General features: G+C 39.3%; 1 protein-coding gene across 2 annotated transcripts; it reads right to left on the minus strand.

Annotated features, from left to right (window-relative positions):
• Window positions 1-124: 124 nt before the first annotated feature.
• hopx.S (HOP homeobox S homeolog) lies at window positions 125-13,473 on the minus strand. 2 transcript variants are annotated; one of them, XM_041580027.1, is made up of 3 exons: window positions 13,343-13,473; window positions 3,077-3,246; window positions 125-828 (listed from the first exon to the last, which is right to left on the minus strand). In XM_041580027.1, exons 2-3 carry the CDS (start codon window positions 3,239-3,241, stop codon window positions 751-753), a joined length of 243 nt encoding a protein of 80 aa, XP_041435961.1. In that variant the 5' UTR covers window positions 3,242-3,246; window positions 13,343-13,473; the 3' UTR covers window positions 125-750. The 2 variants fall into 2 exon arrangements, with proteins under 2 accessions (XP_041435961.1, XP_018095352.1); XM_018239863.2 differs by lacking the exon at window positions 13,343-13,473 and adding an exon at window positions 13,190-13,328.
• Window positions 13,474-24,162: the final 10,689 nt, after the last annotated feature.

The following is a 24,162-nucleotide window of genomic DNA, read 5'->3' on the forward strand; positions in this document are numbered from 1 at the left end:
AAACATGGTGTGAGCTCTATCAAAAATTTTGAGATGGCCCAACTAATCAGAATGCATTGGCATATCAAAAAAAATTGAGGGCAATATTGGTATTTTTCAGAAAAACATGAGAAATGGTTGATTCTTCTGTTTTATTACATTTTTATTAAACAAACCCTCTGATAAAACTGCACAAAACATCGGTCATCATGCACAAAAATATTCACTCTATAACTATTGTACCAGGAATACTGCCTTAATTATTAAATAGAAAATCAATAGCATTATAAGTGTTAAATTAATGCAGCACTAATGATTGTATAAAATGCTTTTGTGCACTATATACATATATTGATGATGTTTTAGGAGCATTCATCATATGTGCATTCTTATTGCTATGAGACAATGCTACAGACTAAAGAATGAATAAGTATTACAGTAAATGGACAAGTTATGTCCTTCCATTGAATCTGCCTTTCAAACCAAGGAAAAGTATATCTGGAAACATAAATGTTGTGTTAATATTTGACATTTTATCATTTGAAATTCCTTTAGAAATTCCTTTACTAACATGCAAATTCATAGTTTATATATTACACTAGTACCTTTATTAACAAGGTATTCAGGTATATAGTTATCACTGTGTCTATCGATCAGGTACACACTTGAATAGATACTTTTACATAATGCTCACATCTGTAACTAAAAATAAAATGATTTCAAAATAAAAGCTCCTCCTCCAGTCTTTCCACCCGAAATCCATGTGGCAATTTAGTCCATGACCGATCTGCAGTGTCTAGGCAAGCCCTCAGACTCTCTCCATTTGGCTAGTCGTTCCTTGAACCATTTCTAGAGAAAAGAAAACAGTTACTTGTTAGTAATTATTGTATATATATATATACACAACTATGGAAATATAACGATATAAACTGTGCTTAGTGTTGTCATCCGATATATATTCAGTGTTTAGTGATGCTACTTGGCTCGCATATATTTGTATAGACAATAATCTATTCATTACTTTAAAATATAATGATAGAGGTCACTTTAGAATGCTATGACCTGTATGTATGACTTCTGATGTAATTAAGGAGGACATTATATTGCAGATTTTCTCCTTTAAAGTCATACCTGCGAGAAATGCTGCAATGCACCTTAGTTATCAGCTCAAATTCATGCTGAGTGGCTGTTTAGAATTTCTGTAGTGTGCCGTATCTATACACTGTTTACTGAGGCATACAGCTTGTGCTTTCTTTATGTGGCCAGTTTTAAAAGGATGTGCCTGCAGCCAATATAACAAAAGCACTGCATAGGTTTCACAAGGAACAGCATATTAAAGGAATTGTACAGTGTAAGAATAAAATCTGGGTAAATAGGCTGTGCAAAATAAAAAATGTTTCTAATATAGTTAGTTAGCCAAAAATGTATAAAGGCTGGAGTGATTTGACGTATAACAAGTCAGTCAGACACTACTTCCTGCTTTTCAGCTCTCTTGGTTTACACTGACTGGTTACACTGGCTACCAGGCAGTAACCTTGAGACTTGAGGGGGGGGCCACATGGGTCATATCTCTTGCTTTTGAATCTGAGCTGAATGCTGAGGATCAATTACAAACTCACTGAACAGAAATGTCCCATGTGGCCCCCCTTCAAGTCGCTGACTAACTCAGAGTTATAGAGCTGAAAAGCAGGAAGTTGGATTCTGGCTGTTTTATTAGACATCCAGTCACTCCAGCCTTTATACATTACATTTTTGGCTAACTAACTATATTAGAAACATTTTTTATTTTGCACAGCCTATCTATTTACCCAGTTTTTATTTTCACACTGAACTATTCCTTTAAGGGGATACTGACGGTATTTTAAAAAATATTTCAATGTCGCCCTGAGGACCCATTTTCCTAGGGATGACAATGATCATGATGACATGATAGAAGTCAAGTTACTGTTCACATACCTGGCTGCTGAAAGCCAACCATATAAGTGTCTGCAATTCAAGCCAGGAATTACAGAAGGTTGTATGTAGGATGTTGCTACGGTACATATATGAGCCTTTGCAGATGCCCACAACCAGATACATATGTTGCAAGTACAGCCCATTTCCATCTCTGTTATTGTTTCAATCTCTTTGACTTTACATTCTATTTCCTCTTGTATTTCTGGCCTACTTTCCTTCTCTATTCTTTACTCTTTTTCTGTTTCCTGCAGCTTTTTCTATTTGTATCTCTATATGTCTAATGATCTTTTTATTTACAACCAAGATATTCTTCTTTTTTTCCTTCTTAACCCTTCCTCTCCTTTCCATTCCAATTTTCCTCTTCCACCCAGCTCCCCCCCACCTGCTCCCTTTCCTCCTTTCTTTTGAGTTATTTGTGTTCTCAATGTTTATGAATTTCCTATTATTTGCTTACGTCCATGAATGTACATCAAAATCTAGATTCTGTTCTTAAATTTCATGTATAATTCTAAATGGACAAGCCTAAAAGCCAACTGGACAGCTAAATATAACTTCCATTAATATAATTTCTTTGAATGTTGAGATGATTTTTTTTTCTGTGTTGTATTTGCTGCCTTTTGCATTTTTAATATTGGCTTCACTGTTGTTTTCCCCAAAGTATTAGAACAAGCGTTTCACTGTGCAATGTAATATGGTACCAAGCTCTGCATTATAGGTGTCACTTGCTGCTAAATGAATATGACAATTGATGCCATTCTGCAGCTACAAGGTCAGCCAGTGAAAAACAAAGAGGTCTGATCAAAAGGCAAGCAACCCAACAAAAGAGCTAGCACCAATGAATGCATCACCCATCTCTGAGAGAGAGTGTAATAATAGATAACAGACAGATGATGATAGATGGATAGAAAAATATAAGATAGGTGGATGATAGATATATAGATAGATATGTTTTTCCTTTAGCCTACCTTCTCTATTAAATGAACAATTCACAATGTGGAAACCAGGTGGGAAAAAAAGGCCAAGCACAGGTTACATCGTAAATGATTGAAACAGTAGAAGTATTTTTGATACTTTTAACTGAGCAGCATAGCAACTGTGGATATATTACACAGAAGTGAAAAATTGGTTAGTGTCCACTCACCTTAGTCTCTTCCTCTGTGAGTCCTGTTTCAGCAGCAATTAGCATTATAGAAGTGCTATGAGGCTGCTTACTGATACTGTTGAAATTATATTCAAGGACTTCCATTTGTTGATTTGTTAGCTCTGTGCTGTCACTTCTCCACTTATCTTTCTGGGGCAAGCTCATTATTCCTGAAAAAAAATAGGAATCAAGAAATTAATGAAAAAAGCAAATGTGTCAAATTGGCCTTGTCAGCTAGCAGGAATGAGCAGATGAATCAGGTTTGTACAGATGAAAACATGCAAAATACTTATAAGTCAGCATTTGCTACCAACTCCTATGGGTGCACATTGCTCATTTTGGGGTTTGCTTTCTGTGAGCACACTTTACATAGAGCATGCAACAATTTGCAGTTAGCAGACATTGCAGGGCCCATTTACATTTATGTAGCTTTTAGTTATTCTGGGACAAACTCTGAATGAACTCCCTTGTGATTTGTGTGGGTAAATGTAATTTGCTGTGCTCCTGGGGGTGGAGGGGGGTCAGAGAGAAACTGTGTAATTTATTACATGAGCACCTACATTTTAAAAAATATTTTCTAGTTTTTTTTCATTTAAGATGACATTAATTGGCTGTTCAGTCACTATACAATGATAATGAATAGATAATAATGACTACAGATAAAGGGTATATGTCCTGGTACAGAACTTTAATCACATGCCATTGATTTCAGTGTCTCTCAAAAGCAGCCTGAGGTATATAGAAGTCCTATACTGTATGTCTGCTATAAAACCCAGCTTCATACAGATATGCCCCCTATGTATGCACATTGCTACTTTAAGTAGTTTAATAAGATTAAGATTTACTGATATGGTATATTCCTTAGGCATTACTGAGCTTAATTCTGATGGATGGGTTATAATAATATAATAAGATCATTATGTGTCACTATACTGTGCAGTTATAGCTAGCTCAGTAAACAATACATATTTATCAAGCTTTTCACACTCGGCTAATGCTCATTAAAAGTAAACAAGCTCTGTGTAAATATTACTAATACATTTTTATATCAAGTTGGCCACTAGAGGGTAACCTTCCTTTTGTCTTTGAATTTGATTTTCTCAACAGACTGGCTGCTTCCATTTCTAGAAAAAGCCACAATTATGGGCATGAATACATCTCCCTGTGCAAATGTAACCTGCTTGAAGGAGCTTTAAAGCATAACTAAAGAAGTAGGCTAGAAATGTTGTACATTATTTTTTGGGCTTCTGTACCAGCCCAAGGCAACCACAGCCCTTTAGCAGGGAAGATTTGTGTCTCCAAAGATGCCCCAGTAGCTCCTCATCTTCTTTTCTGCTGATTCACTGCACATGCTCTGTGCTGCTGTCAGTTACTGAGCTTAGGGACTCACTCACTAAACGTCACAATATAAGGCTGATTAGTAATTAATACCGATCATTTCTACATGGCAGCACAGAAACCAGTACAACTAGCATCAAAATTAATCATCAGCCTTGTAGCATGATCTTATATGACTCATTTTCTGCTTGATAATTTGCAACAACCCCTAAGCTTAGCTTCTCAACAGTTGCTCAGAGCCCACTGAGTATTCGAGTGCCGCAGACAATTTCCAAGATGGTGACCCTCTGTGACAAGTTTGAAGTCCTGGATCATTGCTGCTATTCACAAGCTGAAACTTTAGGCTGGTGCAATAAGTTCAGTATATAAAATATGGCATTGTTTTAGCCACATTATTTTTTAGAGTTTAGTTCTCCTTTAACATTTAAAGGAAATAATGTCTTTATTTGTGGCAGGGCCTAGGGTGAAACAGATTATATGGGGCCCATTATTTGTATAAGACTAGCATGGCCCTGTAGCTGTTTTTACACTGCACTAGAGACAGTATTTGGTTGTTGGTGAGGACTGGAGTTCACATTTTAACAACAGCTGATGGGCCACTAGTTTTAAGTTGCCTTGTTCTTTAAAACTTTATTTTTGTCCATTGTAAATTTAAACATTGCTGACTGCGTCATATTTGCATTTATCTCCAGGATATTTAAGTGAACAAATATAATATGCTCATGCTGAATACACAAAAGGTATTTACTGATCTCTAGCAGGATCTTACAAGCACACAGGCAAGTTAATTATCAGCAAAATGTAAAGTAAAGAAAAGAGTAAAGAACATGATCCACTCTCTACCTCTTATTATCCATTATTCCATTTTCTGTGCTCCCTTACTTTAAAGTTGTTATTGTTTTTCTGTGCAAGATACATACAATGTTTAATAAAGAAGAGTAGTATTGGAATAAAGACTGTAAGGAGTTGGTTAATTTTAAGTTAACTTAAAGGGCACCTATCACAGCCAAAATCAAACGCATATTAACAATCTGACCAGTACAACATAAACACGTTTAGTCAAACTACATATATAGTTTTTTGAAAAAACCTGCAGGTTTTAAAAAATCCCTTACTTCGTCAAATGGGTTCTTTCACTGAGGGAGGCCATATTGAGACTATAACAAAGACTATAATATGCAAATTTCAGGAGCATGCTCAGATTGTAACACTGCTTTGAGTATTCTACCCAGAATGCCTTGTTTTAGTAAACTTCTCCACTAGAAGTATCAGCAGATTTCCCTATCTTGTCCCCTGCTGGTGATGTTATTATGCAAATGAAGGGCACACACTAACTTCCAGCAGGTGGCAGCACTACTGTATAGCAGCTAACACAGAGGTTTGGCTGATTTGAAAATAGCTTAGAAGGGTTGATAAGCAACAAGGAATTTCAACTGAGCATGTGCGAGATTTCAGAGCTACAGTTGGCTGGGAAGATATAGGTAGGAGGAGCCAGTGAAATCCAAGATGCCTGCCTCAGCTAGAACTGCATTGGAGATAGGGGAGATCTTGCAGAAGGTATAGTGAGCTGATGATTTATATTATACAAACAATTCTAAGACTTAGTGTATTTACTTAGGAAATTATTTTAGTTATGATTGGTGCCCTTTAAGTTATAGAATGACCTATTCTTATCAATTTTTCAATTTGTCTGTGTTTATTTATTTATTTTTTTAGTTCAGCTATTTGTCTTCCTCTTCTGCCTCTTTAAAGTTTTTCTAATGGGGGGTCACTGACCTCTTCAACCAATAATATATTGCTCTTTGAGGCTACAACTTTATTGTTATTACTTTTTCTTACATATGTCTTTATGTAGTTTCTGAACTATTCATTTAAGCAGAGCATTCTATCACAGTTAACATGACCAAAGGCACTTTCAATTAAAGTCAATGGGAAGCAATCAACAGTAAGCAAGGGGGTAATTATTTCACTATCATTTGTAGCCATAGGATTTACGATTATGCTTACTGTAGTATTTTTGCAGCTGCTACTGTCTAATGGGAAGCAATACAAGTGTCACTCAGACGTTGATCTGTCATCTGGTTTCTTGCAGTAAGCCATTGCATTTGATGTAGCCATCAAGTCAAACACCATTTACTAGCAGTGATCAAAACACTATGTATATCACAGCCCTATGGTTCTATATTCACAAATCACATATGGAAACCATTTCATTTTATGAATAAATCTTATATCTTAACTAAGTAAGTGCAACAAACTATTTTAGTATACATCAATATGTAAATGTAGACATTAAAACAAAGATATGTAATTTGATGATACTGTACTGTAGACTGGGTAGAAGGTTGGGGTTGTTTTCTCTAGAAAAAAGGCGCTTGCGAGGGGACATGATTACACTTTACAAGTACATTATAGGGAAATTATAGACAAATAGCAGGGGACCTTTTTACCCATAAAGTGGATCACCGCACCAGAGGCCACCCCTTCAGACTAGAGGAAAAGAAATTTAATTTGAAGCAATGTAGTGAGGTCAGTGAGGTTGTGGAATGGACTGCCAGGTGATGTTGTGATGGCTGATTCTGTTAATGCCTTTAAGAGTGGGTTGGATGATTTCTTGGACAAGCATAATATCCAAGGCTATTGTGATAGATATGGGTATATATAATTTATGTGAAAGTAGGGAGGGGTGTGTGTATGGATGCTGGGTTTTCATTAGGAGGGGTTGAACTTGATGGACTTTGTCTTTTTTCAACCCAATTTAACTATGTAACTATGTACTGTGATACTCCACATGTGTCACTGGCACTGGAAATGACGACCAATATTTATGACCGTCAGGTACAGACCTGTCGGATATCCCTGTTCTTTTGCTGTGTGTTTCTTACAAAAAAAGACCCAAAACTAAAAAAAAGCATTGCAGTGCACCCTGCTGTTAATTTGCTTGAGGAAAATGTTTTCACTGGACAACTCCATGTCATACTTACAGGGATAGCCCCCGCCCAAGAGCTCCCGTCAGAAGGACCCTCCCCAAAGCTTTAAAAGCTCAACCCCACCCCCCAATCCGGTGTATTTTTTTCTTCTGCTTCAGTTTATTTTTGCTCCTGTTAGAAGTAGTTTGCTTTTTAACCTTGGGGAAGCATTAGGGCTTGCTGGAAAGCGTCCTAGGGACTGGGGTTTTGGTGTGATCTTTTTCCCCCAAGCACATACCTTATGTATGACTTATGTATGTCTTCAGTGTTTCATCATCTGGATCAGGTTGATTATAACCTTTCCAATGGCAAGTGCTATGTCCCCCCATCCGTGTGCCTACCTGGGCATGTCAAAAAGAGCGTCCAGCGGCATTGGGTTGTATGGCCCCTACACCCCTTATGATTTTTTATGGATCCCAGGTTTGCCTTGGGGAGTGGGGTTAGCAGAATGTTTAGTTAGCGGCCTGAACCTTATGACCTCCTCCTCCTTTTCCCCTATACTGGGGTATATTTTCTTTTTTCTGGAGGAATTTAGGTTTCAGAGCCACCTGCCTCCCTCCCAAGTGGGACATTCACTAAGATGCGTAGTTGCGCCAGCGTCCGCTTCGCTGCACTTCGTCAGACGTATTTTCGCCAGCGCTACGCAAATTCACTAAAATCCTAAGTTGCGCTCAGGGGAAGCGTAAGGTTGCGAAGTTGCGCTGGCATCAATTCGCCAAGCAAAGCAAAGTTACGCTAGCGATGCTTAATTTGCATATGGCGCCAAATTAAAGTTACAATGGAGGTATATGTAGCATCACTACACAAGCCTGGGAAACCTTCAAAACAGCAAATAAAATTTTATTTTGCCCTACACATGTGCCCACTGTATAGTTAAGGTGCCATGAGTTAAGAAATGTAGGGGGGAAGGAGGGTAGCCCCAAAAAAAATTAGATCTTTTTCAGCCTATCACCCATAAAAAAAGAAAAAACGCCAGCATTTTTTGGGACTTAGAAACATTTTTAACTTTTTTGGAAGCAATCCCTATCTACCCTATTTCGCCAGGCGTAAGGGTGCGAAGTAACGCAAATTTACGCCAGCGTCCGTTAGTGAATCAGCGAATTAACGAAAATGCGCTAAAAAATCACATATTTCTAAACATTTTAAACAATGATGCCAGTACTAAAATTATTTAGCAAATAAGCAAGGTTGCTTATTAAGATTAGGTATTTGAGAATGAAGCAGAGCCGCTTGTTTCTAGATTTGCAAATCAAGATACTCAAAATCGGTAATAAAGAATGCAAATGCCAAACACAAGTCAAAATAAAGTATCATTTATAGAAAAATATGCTTGATGATAGATAAGATTTATTACAGATAATAAAAAAAGCCGGAAGATGGACACGTGGAACTTCGCTGGAAGAATCTGCTGCAGAGGGGTAAGTAAAAAGTATGGGGCATTTCCCCGGGGGTAGTTAGCCTGGGGGGAGGAGGGAGGGAGGTCTACCTGGGGTGGGGGGTACTGGATTTTTTCCCTACAGGTTGATTTCTCCTGTAAGGCAGGGAAATGCCAGGCTGGGGGTGGAGAAAGACAGGGATGTGATGTCAGGGGAAGAAGCTGTTCACTTCCTTATCTCCTGAGCAGGAACAAACATCCCACCCTCCCTTTTTTGCATATTTTGTGAAATGTCAGGAATTTCTCTTTATGTTCTCATATTATTTATTAAGCAAATGTGGATATATTCCTGCATGTACTGTTATATTGTGGTTGCGGTATAGTTAAACAGTATAAACATGAGAGAGTTTGCATGTTATTAGTCAATTTTAATGAATGTCAAGTGCTTGATCCAGGGAATGTTTCTGATCGCCAATGGGGTCAGGAAGGAATTTTTTCCCTCTTGAGGCATAATTGACACTGGCTTTAAACTGGGTTTTTTGCCTTCCTCTGGATCAAAACAGTGGATATACTGTATGATAATGTATTTTAAGTTTTATTTGTCACAGCAGCAGTAGGAACCTGCCAGAGTACTGCACAGGTAAATTTAGAAGAGGGAGAAAGGAGGTTCTCTCCTGTGACTGCACAGTGGGTTGATTGATACAGACGCTACTAATGCTTGTGCTAGGGGGCAGCCTGCTTGGATTTCCTATCATCGACACACTGCAGATTCAGGACCGACAGCAGGGCTGCTAAACTTCTCTCATGGTGGGAGATGCCGTTTGGGGCCATCCTCTCTGTAGGTAGAGGCAGCCTAATACTCAGTGGTGGATATAATGACATAGTGCTGATCTCAAGTGAGGAGCGGCAGAGCATAGTAGCGGTCTCTTATGGAATTCTGGCTTTGAATATTGCCTTGGGGTGAGGCTGGCAAGGTCCTATTTGTTTTATAAAATGTTAATAAATGCTGTGGCCATTTTCACCATTTCTGACTCCTGGTGTTTCATTATGGTATGTAACAATGGGGTTCAAGGGATAGCTGAAGGTGAAGGGTCAATTGAGGAGTCCCCTTGTCATGAACTGTGCATTTCAATTTACACTAATAAAGGCCGTTTTTGTATCTTACCCTTTCATACCCTTTCATACCACAGGGAAAATGCAACACAGTGATTGGCTGGAAAACTAAATATTAATATTAAAAAATAATATAAAATATTAAATATTATCAACATATACTCTAAAAAAAATTGCAAGACTATTAAGAATCATTTACAATACTGTGTTTATGAGTTTGGTTATGTAATAAAAATGAACTAGGTTTGCCCATGTGCAGTAACTCATAGCAACCAATGAGCTGTGGGGATTGTGGCAAGATATAATATAAGCCAATACTTGAGGGGGTGATGACATCATGGGGCTGGGCAGATCAGGGGGCATCTTAAGCAAAACAGTTTTGCATGGATTTATGATAGCTTTTTAAAAAACAATTAAAAGGGTTACATAGAGAAAGCAAATCAATGTTCTTTTAAACAGGAAATGGCATTAATGTATTTTGGGAGTTTCTGGATAAGAGGTTTTCCAGATAATAGACTTGTACTACTGCTGGTAGTAAAAATAATTTGAGAATGCATGTTATATCCTGAGATTAAAAATAGCCTACTTACAAGCACTATATTTAAGTTAACTATAGAAGTATTATGGCTTATGTCACACATCATCTCTGGTTGCAGAGAATTTTTTTGCTAAGAAATAACTGTGTCCAACACTGTCACAGATCACTTCCAGTTGTAGACAATGGAACCGCTGAAAGTACGCAATAGGTCTCATTTACAGTGAGCAGGTGCAAGAACTCTGCATGCAGATGGGCCCAGTCCAACCTTACTATTATATTTTATGTTAATCTCTCAATTGTTTATAAATAATATATATGCATTATTACTAGATGATTTAATTGTACATAACCATCTGGAACTAACACCATTGCATAGTATGTACTTTGTAACGCTTTGAGCTATGGTTGCTGATGTGTATGATCCACTTCAAGTAATCCTGCACATGGTTCAAGTATTTCTAACTTGGTGGAAAAAGAAGTAACAAGAGGACAAAACTTGGCGGGATATGTGCTTTTTAAAGACAGACTTACTAAGAAAGCTGACAGGTTTCCAATGGAACATACGGATAAAACTTGCACTTATTAGGTTCCCAGATGTTGCTGGAATAGAACTCAGCAGCATGCTTTAGCTCTGAGAATGCTTTTCGAGGATGGTGGAAATTGTTATCAATAATACCAATCTACCTAAAGTCTAAGGGGCAAATTTACTAACAGGCGAAAATTCGCCAGCGATGGCTTCCCGCACATCGCAACACTTCGCCAGGCGTAAATTCGCCTGAACAACGCTAATTCACGATGATCTGAAGTTCCGTATATGCTGCAGCAAATACATTACACTACACAAGGCCAGGGAACCTTACTAAAATTATATAAAGTTGTTATAATGCCCTACACATGTGCCCACAGTATAGCTTAGGTGTTAGCAAATGTAGAGGGGAAGGAGGATACCCGGAAAAAAAATTACTATCTTTTTCAGTCTATCACCCTTTAAATAGGAAAAAGTTTTTGGGACTTAGAAAAATTTTAAACTTTTTTTTGAGAAACTCCTATCTACTCTATTGCACTTCGCCTGGTCTGAGGTGGCGAAGGCAAGTCTGGTGATAGAGGTAAGGGTCAGTAAAATCAAAAACTTAGTGAATTTGCATAGTAACGCTCTTTCGCCAGACCGTAAATTCGCCTGGCGTTAGAGTTCGAAGTTGCGCCAGAGTCTACCTCCTTGTGAAATTACGCCATTAGTAAATTGGTGAAGTGCCGAAATGACATCACGCTGGCGAATTTTCGCCAGCGTTAGCCACTTCACCCTTTAGTGAATTTGCCCCTAACAGCATTGCTGCAGAGTAAGGTCTCTTACACACCGGCGTTTGTGCGCTCCCCGGCATCGTGCTTTCTTCCGTTCAACTGCAGGGGAGCGCAGGAGTAGACGCACTGAATTATTGTCAGTGGGGCTGTACTCACACAGATGCATGAACTGTATGCGCTGAACGCAGGTAAAATGCAACATGCTGCGTCCCAATAATTCAATGCGTCTACTCCTGCACTCCCCTGCGGCTGAATGGAAGAAATCACAACACAGGGGAGCGCACAAACAAACGCCCGTGTCTAAGAGCCCTAATGGAAATGTTATGTGTACAAATAGGAGTAAAAAGCAATGTTAGGTTCCCCAGGGGTGCCTATATTTTTTCCCTCCAAAAAATTTGGGAAATAAGGCCACCCTAAAAAGTGATCCCTGACCATTAGAAAGAGAAAATCATGGTTGCGTAGTGGCATCTCTGTCTATTCTCCTACTGGATGCTGGAGACTAAACTCCTAACAATTACCTCAATGTATCATATATAATCAATAGACTCATTGTACATTAGTTATATACCATTCACGTGGCTGAAAATATCCTTTTTAATAATAGAACAGATTTCAAAGGTAGAAAGTAACAAGCAGTGGTAAATAATACTTCCCATAGCTGACATGATGGTTCCTTAAAGAGGTGGTTCACCTTTTAAGTTACCTTTTAGTATGTTATAGAATGGTCAGTACTAAGCAACTTTTCAATTGATTTATTTTTTTATAGTTTTTTTTAATTATTTGCCGCCTTCTTTTAACTCTTTCCAGCATTCAAATGGGGGTCACTGACCCCCCATCTAAAAACAAATGGTCTGTAAAGCTACACATTTATTGTTATTGCTACTTTTTATTACTCATCTTTCTATCCAGTCCCTCTCCTATTCATATTCCAGTCTCTTATTCAAATCAGTGCATGGTTGCTAGGGTCATTTGGACCCTAGTAACCAGATAGCTGAAACTGCAAACTGGAATGCTGCTGAATAAAAAGCTAAATAACTCAAAACCACAAATGATAAAAAATTAAAACCAATTGTAAATTGTCTCAGAATATCACTCTCTACATCATACGAAAGGTGAACAAACCCTTTAACGTTACATATCAGTTTCACGTGGCTGAAAACTTTTCTGTGTTTCTTTAGACAGAAAAAGAAGAATGTTTTGCTTTGTTTAGTGCATCGCTGCCTAACAATTCTGCTACATTTTCTAAGATACCCTCCACATCTGGAAAGGATTTCTCCTGTACAGTGGCTTAGAGATACCCCCTTTTATCCCGTTTTTTCTACCAGACTGCCTTATCCATTGTAACTGGGTTTGGAAAAAGACATAGGTACAGTAAGTCAAGTTCATCCTTTGAGGTCATTATAAAACCTGCCTAACATGTTTTCTTCAAAAATCCTAAGACTTTTCAAAGAGAAGGCAAAAAACAAAGCAAATATACTTACTTGACAGCAGAGTATCTTGCTGACAGTCTCCACTCACTACACGGCTTGTTTTAATTAAAAACACATAAGCTCAAGCAGTTGTAGCAGTTGTGATAGAGGACGCCTATTTGTTTATCGCACATTTCTCAGCTAGAAATCAGGGAGGACTGGTACCTGAAAAACCTGCAGGACAGGCAGGACGAGGACAACGTGCCGTTCAGCGGTCAGAAATGCTTCTGCTCATAAGGGCTGCACGTTTCTATGGAACTGTTGTTCCTGTCACAGCCATAGCTCTACAGATGCTGTTTCTGTTGCTGAATGGGCGGTTCAGATGTCACACACGGAACACACGCCTATTGAGCTTGGCAGGAGGTTATGAAAGTTCTGCTAAATTCACGTCACTAGTGACAGACTGCACCATAAATAATGACGTAGCATTTACAGAAAAATGAGGCGCCTCAAACATGGATGTTTCCATTGTCTCATTGCTTTAACTACACTGGTATTTTTTTCAATTGGTAATTTTGCATGAAAATGGCCTGTGGCACCGTGCAATATGTATTTTCCATGCTATGAAAAGGTGAAAGTACTGCTGCGGTTCAACATTTTTAAGGTGATGTGTTTGTTTTATTTAAACAGCGTTTACAGTTTTTATAGAGATGAATGACAATCCATATGGCAGGCTTGGAGATGAGAGGGAGGGACACAACTTTATTACATATATTGGATCTGTTATTTAGAATGCTTGGGAGCTTTGGTTGACTCCCCCATATAAAGGTGGCCATGCACAGGGAGATCCGCCAAACGAGCGGATCTCTCCCTGATATGCCCACATTGAGGTGGGCAATATCGGGTTGATCTGATCTTGGGCCCCAAGGCCCAACTACTGGATCAGAATGGAGGCTATATGGGAACTGAGATCACAGGACTGCATCAACGAACAGATGCGGCTGAGATCTGAAAGGATTTTTTACCCTTCAGGCAGATATCGATCAGGGAAGCCTGTCGGATGGCCCCACACACGGGCCAATAAGCTGCCGACAGACCAAGTCGTCAGCTTTCATCGGCCCATGTATGGGGGCCTTAAGTCTATTAAAAAAATAATGAAAACTTTAAATAGGATTGCTTTGTCACCAATATGGATTCATACAATTTAATTGTGATAAAGTAAAAGGTACAATTTTATCATTTATTATAGACAAAAAGGAAATCATATTCAAAATTAAAATTAAATTATTAGATTAAAATGGAGTCTATGAGAGATGGCCTTCCCTTCTAGATAATGGGTTTCCAGATGATGGATCCCATACTTGTACATGGATAATCCTTTTAGTCATATACCCTTTCCGTTATTCACAGTGATGTAAAGAATTTATACATCATTCAAATCATGCCTTCCCCAGCGGAGCTTACCATGTAATGTCCCTATTCACACATTCACACATACACGGGCCACAAGGGAGTGTTGAAATGAACTGCTCAGACAGGGGGCACCAGACCACTGGGCACACACATTTGTTAGCTAGTAACAGCCTCCTCCCAGCTTCTGCCTAAAGTTTTATTATGAACAGTAGATCATTACTGTCATATACAGGACCAGGAGGGTCAGTTGTAAGCAGTTGGCTTGAAGTCGCTCCACTAAATGGAAATTTAGAGATAAAAGGTCCTAAAACCACAGTTACTCAAAGGGGTAACCTTGGGGTATTAAAGGGCAATGAGGCACTCTGGCAGTATCTTTGGCCAGTGAGAGGCAGGCAACCAGGGGAATGCTTCATGAGGATCTGGATTGTAGAACTAGAATCTACAAACATATTCAGAAAATTAGATTGGGCTCTAGGGAATTGTTGTTATATAGACATTTTAGTCATGTTAGATATCTAAAGGTCTGAAAAATAGAACAGGTAGAGCCTAGAGTTTTATTTTATCTTGTGGATAAAGTCCAGATATATTTAAGGGCGTACCGTGCATGATGGGAATGGTAGTTTCTAAATTCAATCCAGTAAAGGGCTAAAGGTAGCTGCTATATTAAGTTAGGACGGACTCCTGGAGGGCATTCTTGAAAAAGCGCAAGGACTTGAAACACATAGAACTTTTTTTCCCCCACTGTAGGAAGAAACATAGTGACATCAGATGCCATGGAAAGGCACCAAGTGAGACCACATCCACAGGGAAACAGAAGCAGGGCCTTCCCTCATTTAAGTATTTTAGTATATTCTTCCTGGCCAGAAACACATTGTTCTATAGGTAAAGTATATGCCTTTACTAAATATCAAATACATGGAACGCTAAGAGACTTATTGTTAAATAGTGGCTATACAATAGAGAAAAAAGTTAAAGGTTCACATGTAATTTAATATTATGCAGAGGAAATTAAGAATACAGTCTTTCTGTCTATAAAGTGTTTTTTTATATTATATGAACTAAATACAGTATATGATGTTATATATGATATGTAAGAAGTACTGGATTGGATCCACAAACCTCATTTCCACATTTGGTAAAATGTGGTGAAGACGGGAGACAGATTTTCTGCGACCAATTACTGAGATGTGTATTCCAATGTACAAGAAACCACCTCTGAACAGGCCTTATTCTCCACCTCGCATAATTGACTATATTGATTCTAGAAGTCAGAAGACCCATAAAACTGAGTTCTCTATCTTGCAAGCAACTGTGATTCTGAAGAAGTCTCACCTCAGATGTAATCTGGGAAATTCTCTGAAGAGGTGAAGAAACCAGATTGGTATTAAAGATCGCCACTAGATATATCATCCTCTCTCATTTAGGGGCAAATTCACTAAGCCGCGAAGCGCCGAACGCTAGCGTTAATTCGCTAGCGTTTGGCATTTTCGCTACTGCGCAAATTCACTAACGAACGCTGGCGTAGTTTCGCTAGTGTTACTTCGCAACTTTACGCCAGGCGAAGTTTCGCTAGCGACGAAACTACGCAAATTCACTAACTTGCGCAGTGTACTGAACGCTACCTTTTATGCTAGAATTCCTTCGCCACCTCAGACCTGGCGAAGCGCAATAGAGTAGATAGGGATTGTTTAAAAAAAAGTCAATTTTTTTTCTAAGTCCCAAAAAAACGCTGGCATGTTTTCTACATGATGGCTGATAGGCTGAAAAAGATCGAAAATTTTTTGGGGCTCCCCTTCCCCCCCCCCCACATTTCCTGACTCATGGCAACTTACCTAGACAGTGGGCACATGTGTAGGGCAAAATTAAATTTTTATTTGCTGATTTGAAGGTTTTCTAGGCATTTGTAGTGCAGATACGTGTTCCTTCATTGAAATTTGAATTTCGCGCCGTATGCAAATTAGCCTTCGCTAGCGTAACTTTGCTTTATATAGCGAATCAACGCTAGCGCAACTTCGCAACCTTACGCTACCCCTGTGCGCAACTTCGGATTTTAGTGAATTTGCGGAGCCCTGGCGAAACTATGCCTGGCGAAGTGCGGCGAAGTTGCGCCTGGCGCAACTTCGCATCTTAGTGAATTTGCCCCTTAGTATCCAACCTGGATGCATTAGAGTTGTTCTAACTAAAAGTGCATGATCTTTGAGAGTCTCTGGATCTCTTCCCACAATGAGAAAATTGTTTAAATAGTGATATACTGTACTTCTACTCCCTCCTTTCTCAATATGGCAATGAGTACCACCAACCAGGCCCGGACTGACAATCTGTGGGTTCTGGCAAATGCCAGAGGGGCTGCTATAAGGTGCCATAGAAAGTCAGTATTTAGTGGGCTGGTGGGGGCTGGGTGGGCCTCTGTGTGGGATGATTGGGACTGTGTACCTGAAATGCCAGGGCCTATTTCAATTCTCAGTCTGGACCTGCCACCAACATCTTGTTAAAGGTTCTTGGCAAAGTGGAGAGCCCAAAGGGCAGACAACAGAACTGAAAATGGTGGTCTTCGCAAGCAAATATCAGAAAACTCTGATGTTCACTGCCACAGGAACATGCAGATATGCGTCCTTAACAATTGAGCAAGGCTAGCCAGTTTCATGTGTTAATTACCGATTTTAAAGTGGAAAGATACTCAGGCCCGGATTTCGGCGTGGCTGAAAAGGCCCGGGCCTAGGACGGCATCAATTAAGTTGCGGCATGCCGCCCAGCCGCACGCAAAATTAGTTCAGTGCTAGTGCGAGAAGACTGGATACTTTCTCCTGAGTGAAATAACAGTCAGCAGCAAATCTTAATAAATAATGGCTGTCTGAGCACATGGCTCTCCCTTTTATAGTAAAGTAGCGCAGCAGCAAAACCTTGTGGTATCCTCCGGTGTCTGCCATGCTGCACCAGCACAAGGGCTCTGGCCCCATGGTCCAGCCCCTGGGAAACCCATAGCTCAGTCCACAGGGGATTTCAACATGTGCTCAACAACGGAGGGGAATTAACTCTACAGGTCCCTACATAAACATTTAGGAGATAAAATTAAGCTATTATGCAGCAAACTTTTTCAGTTGGTATTAGGAAAGCATAGTATCAGTACAAACTCCTACTTCAAATTAATATACCTACAATCCTACTTTTTTCTCTTTGGCAGTCTGAGCATAAAATGTCACATCTATCAAGTTCATCTTATTCGTGAAAACGAAGAATAAACAACATGCCAACAAGCCCAATAAGTACGCCTCTTTAATTACTGGAAATGCTTGATCGAAGAATCGCTGAATCCACCTACAAATTATACCATTTTCAAACACAATGTCAACAAACGTATTAAATGTTGATTTACAATTTGAAGCACCATGGTGTCAAACTCAAGGAGTGGCATTAATACATGTACAATAACTAGAGGTGTGCTGATATTCTATCCATGTTTTTATGTATATGATGAAAACTATTTATTGGCATAAAGAATACAGTTTGAACAATACCCTACAACCAGATATATCCTTCATGTGGTAAATGATAAATAAATTATTTTAATTTTCCTCGCTGGCTCTGTGCTAAAGTCAAGTGACAATTATAGTGACAGTCCTGGCTTTGACTCCGGGATGCAAGCCTTTCAACATTTCTGACTGTAAAGCCAGTGCATTTTAGATGTGCTATGACTGTGGCTTTATTTGTCTGAGTTACCTGAAACTGCATTCACTTTTTGTGTTGCTCTTTTTGGGTGCACAAATGTAATCTGCCTATGCTAAAAAAACATCATTGACATCAAACTCCCTTTCTCAGGGGTACTCAGGCTGACTTTAACAGAGGCTTAACAAAAATCAACAGCACTGGGCCTCTAAACCACAGGTACTACAGAGCTGAAATAAATATTTTATAATAAACGATTATTTAAAAAAATTATTTGTGCGGCTTGCTAAGGCTTGCCTCACAGTATAAAATTACACCCTGTAGGAGCCTGCTAATACCCAAATGACAGTGTCATTTCATACATTTTGGTTTCAGCTGATTTATTAGTTTAGTTATTTAGCCTGTGCAGCCATTTATTTTGGTTTAGCCAGAAATATACAGTATGCATGCTGACAATAAAGATTTGGGACTCTTTTACTAACACAGGTGCTTCTAATTTTTTAAAGGATTTTTAAACTATATATAGAGTATATGGCTCAAAAAAACACATTTTAAATATTGATAATTTATATTTTATATTCTGTTATCTGGAAATCCGTTATCCAGAAAACTCCGAATTACGGAATGGCTGTCTCCCATAGACTCCATTTTATCCAAATAATCCAAATTTTTAAAAATTATTTCCTTTTTCTCTGTAATAATAAAACAGTACCTTGTACTTGTTCCAAACTAAGATATAATTAATCCTTATTGGAAGCAGAACCAGCCTACTGGGTTAATTTAATGTTTACATGGATTTTTAGTAGATTTAAGGTATGAAGATCAAAATTATGGAAAGATCCATTATCCGGAAAACCCCAGGTGTATGTGTATATATATATATATATATATATATATATATATATATATATATATATATATATATATATATATATATATATATATATATATATATATATATTCTCAGTAACTGACAGCACAGAACATGTGCAGTGAATCAGCAGAAAAGAAGATGTGGAACTACTAGGGTATTTTTGAAGGTCTTTACTGCTAAAGGGCTATGGTTACCTTGGGCTGGTCCAGAAGCCCAAAACATAATGTACAATATTTCTGCCCTACTTCTTTAGTTAAGCTTTAGTTATCCTTTAAATGACATTTACATTGAAAGTATAACCAGGCTCTACTTGAATAGAGAGCGTCACATATGATATGATATCTGCTTGCTGAGATAATTAGTTAAAACGTAGTTAGACTGTGGTTCATTGCAGATACTGCATGAAGGCCATTCCTATTGATTGTCAGATCTTGCTGGAATGGAACAAGAGCAATATTTGCAGCCCCTGTGACTTTTAGAATTGCCTGTGCTTCTTATTGCCCTAAGAAGTATGCACTGCGATAATCTAAGATTACTAGATTTTGTGAAAAAAATGTTTGAAAAAAAAATCCAGAACTGCAGCATTTATTTTAAGTGGTCTATACTTTTGTACTTCTGAAATGTATGAATATTGAAAATAAAATTCTATATGACTTACATATTTATGCACCATGGTAGTGCATCATAGGTAAATTCCAGAGAAGACTCTATGGGGCAGATTCCCTAAAGGGCGAAGTGAATAATGCTAGCGAAAATTCGCCAGCGTGACGTCATTTCTGAACTTCCCCGATTCCCTAACGGGCACAGGCGTCACTTTGCTAGCGAAAGAGATAGACGCAAGCATTGCTTCGCACTCTAACACCAGGCAAATTTTCGCTCTGGGGAACGCACGTTCAAATTCACTGAGATGCAGATTTTACTGAACGTTACCTCATTCGCCAGACTTGCCTTCACCAGCTCAGACCAGGCGAAGTGTAATGGAGTGGATAGACTTCCTCAATTCAGTGCAAATTCAGTGCAAAAATTTTCTAAGTCCCAAAATAATGCTGGCGTCTTTTCCTTTTTTCTGAGTGATAGCCTGCAAAGGTCCGTAAATTTTGTTTTGGGTAACCGGGTTCCCCCCTCCAATTTCTAACATATGAAACATAAACTATACACTGGGCTCATGTGTAGTATAACAACCCTATTGTCTTTATTAAGGTTCCCTGGGCTTGTGTAATGTAGTGTATTTGCTGCAACATATACGTCCATTGTACTTTATCATTTCCCGCCGTATGCAAATTAGGCAATGCTAGCGCATCTTCGTTTTGATCGGCGAAGTAACGCTAGCGAAAATTTGCCAGCGGTCGGCACCCTGGACGCAACTTCACACTTTAGGGAATTCGCGTTGTCCTAGCGAATTTACACCTGGCGAAGTGTTGTGATGGCTGCAAAGCCGTCGCTGGCGAATTTTCGCCGGTTATGGAATTTGCCCTTATGTCTCCAATGTAATGGATTTTGAATTACCCATCACAACTAAAGTAGCGGTCTGAAAAATAAAAGGTACAGTATCTGATAAAGAGGGTCATGGCTTTCACATTTTATTATGGCTCTAACTATAGAATAAATCGTAAGCGCTAACAAACATGGCCATATTTATTACCTGTATTGGTCAGTATTTGAATACAATATGTATGCTTTATGTATACACCCTTCTTGTCCTCCCGAGACAAGCTGACTTACTGTAATTTACCTTATTAGCATCCATTCCAACTCATTCTGACGGAATTTAAATGTGATTGACTCAAATATAAATTCTATTAATCAGCTTTCTAAGGCTCTTGGTCATTTGAGCCTAACATTTTGCCAAAGGCTCAAAACAAGCTCAAGGACATTGCTGCTCTATCCCCCACACTTGCCATTTGCCACCACAGAAACCAATAGATTTTACCAACAGAAAATCTGAATACACAGGTCAAATTTATGTGCCCAGGGCCTAGTGCCTACCCCTAGTTCCAGATCTGCCCACATCTAAGTCATACAAAAATATGTGCTGTGAATGAAGCTTAAGAAGTTTGCTGTCACTGGCTACAAATTACTACTATTATTTACTATGCATCCTATAATAGTAGTTTTATGGGCGTTTTTTTGTTAGCTTTTGATACAAACATGTCTATAACACCTCCATAGCAAGACGAGGCACATTTTCTTTTGATTAGACACAACCCACTCTTATACAAATCCAAACACACATAAGGGAGTGATGAATGTGATTTCGTGTGTGATTATTAAATTAAATTAAAGTAAAACTATTCAGTGCTGAAAATATCCCCACCCAACACTACAACGATAAAAAGAGTTGATGACATTGTGGTTAGTTTTGTCTGTGCTTGTTAACACAATTTGGATGTCAAATGGGGTGTCTCATTCGTACACATATTTTTTAACAATAATTAAACCTGTTGCTTCTGACTTTCAACACGCTACTGGGACAAAAAATAGATGTCATATATGTCATTTTTGAATCATTGACAAAGGGTTTTCTGCAGTATGCTTCTTGACTTGGTAAACAGTATATTGTTTGTGTATGGTAAAATGGGTGACTGCAGCTCATCTGCTCTCATCTGTGCTTTTCTTTGTCCAAGTGAATTTTTACGCTGAAATCTGCTCTGGGTGTCTGCACTTAGGCCAGATGCGAGTGGAGGGGCTGTTTCTTTTTTTTTTTTTAAAGTTTTATTTATTTCCAGAGCAAGTTTCAACATACAGTGTAATTAGTGTTGCCACCCAGCCGGTATTTTACCGGCCTAGCCGGTAAAACACCTGCCAAGGCCGGGACCGGTATTATAAATGTGTAAATTTGGCCGGTAAATTTGTAATACCCTTAAAAAGACCCCTCGGCCTGCCCCCAATCCCCTGTAAAAACTTAGCTTTTGTGACTTTTGTGCCCGTCTTGAAATGTCGGTGCCGTGGCCACGCCCCTTTTACGGCATGACACAGCCCCTTTTGACGTCACGTCCGCCCCTTTTTGTTCCCGCCCCCCACCAGACCGTGAAAACATTTTCGGAAAAGGTGGCAACCCTAAGTGTAATGCATTTGTACACGCTAATAAAAGCAGTTTGTACCAAAACCCTTTGCACTGGTGTTTTTTCATTTCAACCCTGGGAAAACAATCAAAGGAGGGAGAGGTAATGGAGAAACAGGAAAGAAAGAAAAGAAAGAAAGGGAAGAAAAAAGAAACATCCTGTTGCCTATTTGAGTAGGATTAGTTTTGCAATATCCAGAGTGTCCAGACAGCGGTACATTTAGCAGGGCATCCCCTAGCGAAGTAAACTTGTTCTAGAATCGGTAATGCTTGTTCCACCAGAGTTATCCAGAAGGCGAGGGAGGGTGGGAATTCCTCCTTCCATTTAATGGCAATGGCTTTCTTAGTATAGAAAAGCAAAAAAGTGAGCAGTATCTTTTCTGTACGAGAGGTAGTTGTGTCCGATAGTGTCAAGACCGCCGGGAGCGCGAGGAGTCGCGTCCGCTCCCGGCGGCGAAGAATCCAAGATGGCGGCGCCCAGGCAACCCACGTGGGTTCCGACGCCGGCGCTGTGACGTCAGCGCGGCGCGACGGTCGCAGGCGCGCTGGCGCAAGGGCGCCAAATTCAAACATAAAAGGACGCCTGAGGCGCCAAGATGGCGCCCGAAAATAGGATCCTGTTCCCTGAGTGATTCCTGGGTTCCCTTGCTGTTTTCCCTGCTTATATCTGCCTGATTCCTTGTTGTGACCCCTTGCCTGGACCTGGACTTCGCTGATACTCTGCCTGCCATTGACCCCCTGCCTGGCTCTGGACTTTGTTGGTATTCCGCCTGTCTTTTGACCTGTGTTTGGACTTTGATTATTCTCTTGCGTTACCCCTGGATACCACGACCCTGATCCCTCCTGAGGGGCTTCCTCCTAGATCCGGACTACTCCCCAGAGGGGGCTCCCGGCTCCCTGACCTTATTTTCGGGCCATGGATCCTTCTGAGGAAGCCACACCTCATGTCGGGCGAGCGCTCCGCGGACTGGCATCCCGCATGGAGGACTACGAAAACCAGCAGGTTCGCATTGGGCAAGCATAGGAAATTCGGCTTTTGCTGTAGTTTTAATGGTTACTAGTTTTTTTATAATAATCTGGCCCGTGACCATATGGCATATGAAATAATTATGCCATTACATGCAATAATTGAAAACAGCACTGAGACAGGGGTATTAGTGAACATTTGTATTATTTTTTCAGTTATTAGTATTTTTTGGTGGTTTCATTTTTTGAAGCAGGTCTCATGCTTGTGTAGCGCTATAATAAATGGACTTTATGGAAGTCTGTTTTAGCTACTTTCTGTGTGGATTAACACCACCAATAAAACTCTTTTCTCAGGGGTAAGCCCTCGCAGCAGGGTGGAGGCAGGGTGTAGTGCAACTGTAACTGTGTGCAATGCACAAGAGATTGGGCGCCAGTAGTTTTATTTCGCTTAAACAATAAACTGAGTTTATTAACCAAAACCAGAGTTCATGTTGGAGCATGGAACATAGAGTAACACATGGATCGATCAATATATAGTGAATAAAGTACCCCCTTTTGTAAAATATAAGGATATTATAAGTTACCGAGGAGTTTCATGACCATATAAAAACACGAGGCCGAAGGCCGAGTGTTTTTATACAGGTCATGGAACTCTGAGGTAACTTCTAATATCCTCATATTTTACAACTGGGGGTACTTTATTTATTATAATACACAAGTTTCAGTGAGTCATGTGACAGAAATGACATCAGAACTCACCGTTTATAACTGATGACATCAGAACTCACCGTTTAAAAGGATATAATTTACAAGATATTCATGGCTTTTGTGTATTATAACAAGGTATACTCACTGTATCAAACATAGAATGACTCTCTGCAAAGTAAAGAGTACACGTAGAGAACTAGGCAGCTTGTCAGAAGGTATTTCCCCAATCTTCAGGATTACTTTAGGTGGAACTCAGAAGACTACATACTCTATTATGGGTTCAGTAATACCCGGGATCTTAATCTCTCTAATATCCTCGTCGGAGCTTTGAGCTGCTCAACTACATACCCTATCTAACAC

The sequence above is a fragment of the Xenopus laevis genome, chromosome 1S (assembly GCF_017654675.1).
Source record: "Xenopus laevis strain J_2021 chromosome 1S, Xenopus_laevis_v10.1, whole genome shotgun sequence".
NCBI classification, from domain to species: domain Eukaryota; kingdom Metazoa; phylum Chordata; class Amphibia; order Anura; family Pipidae; genus Xenopus; species Xenopus laevis.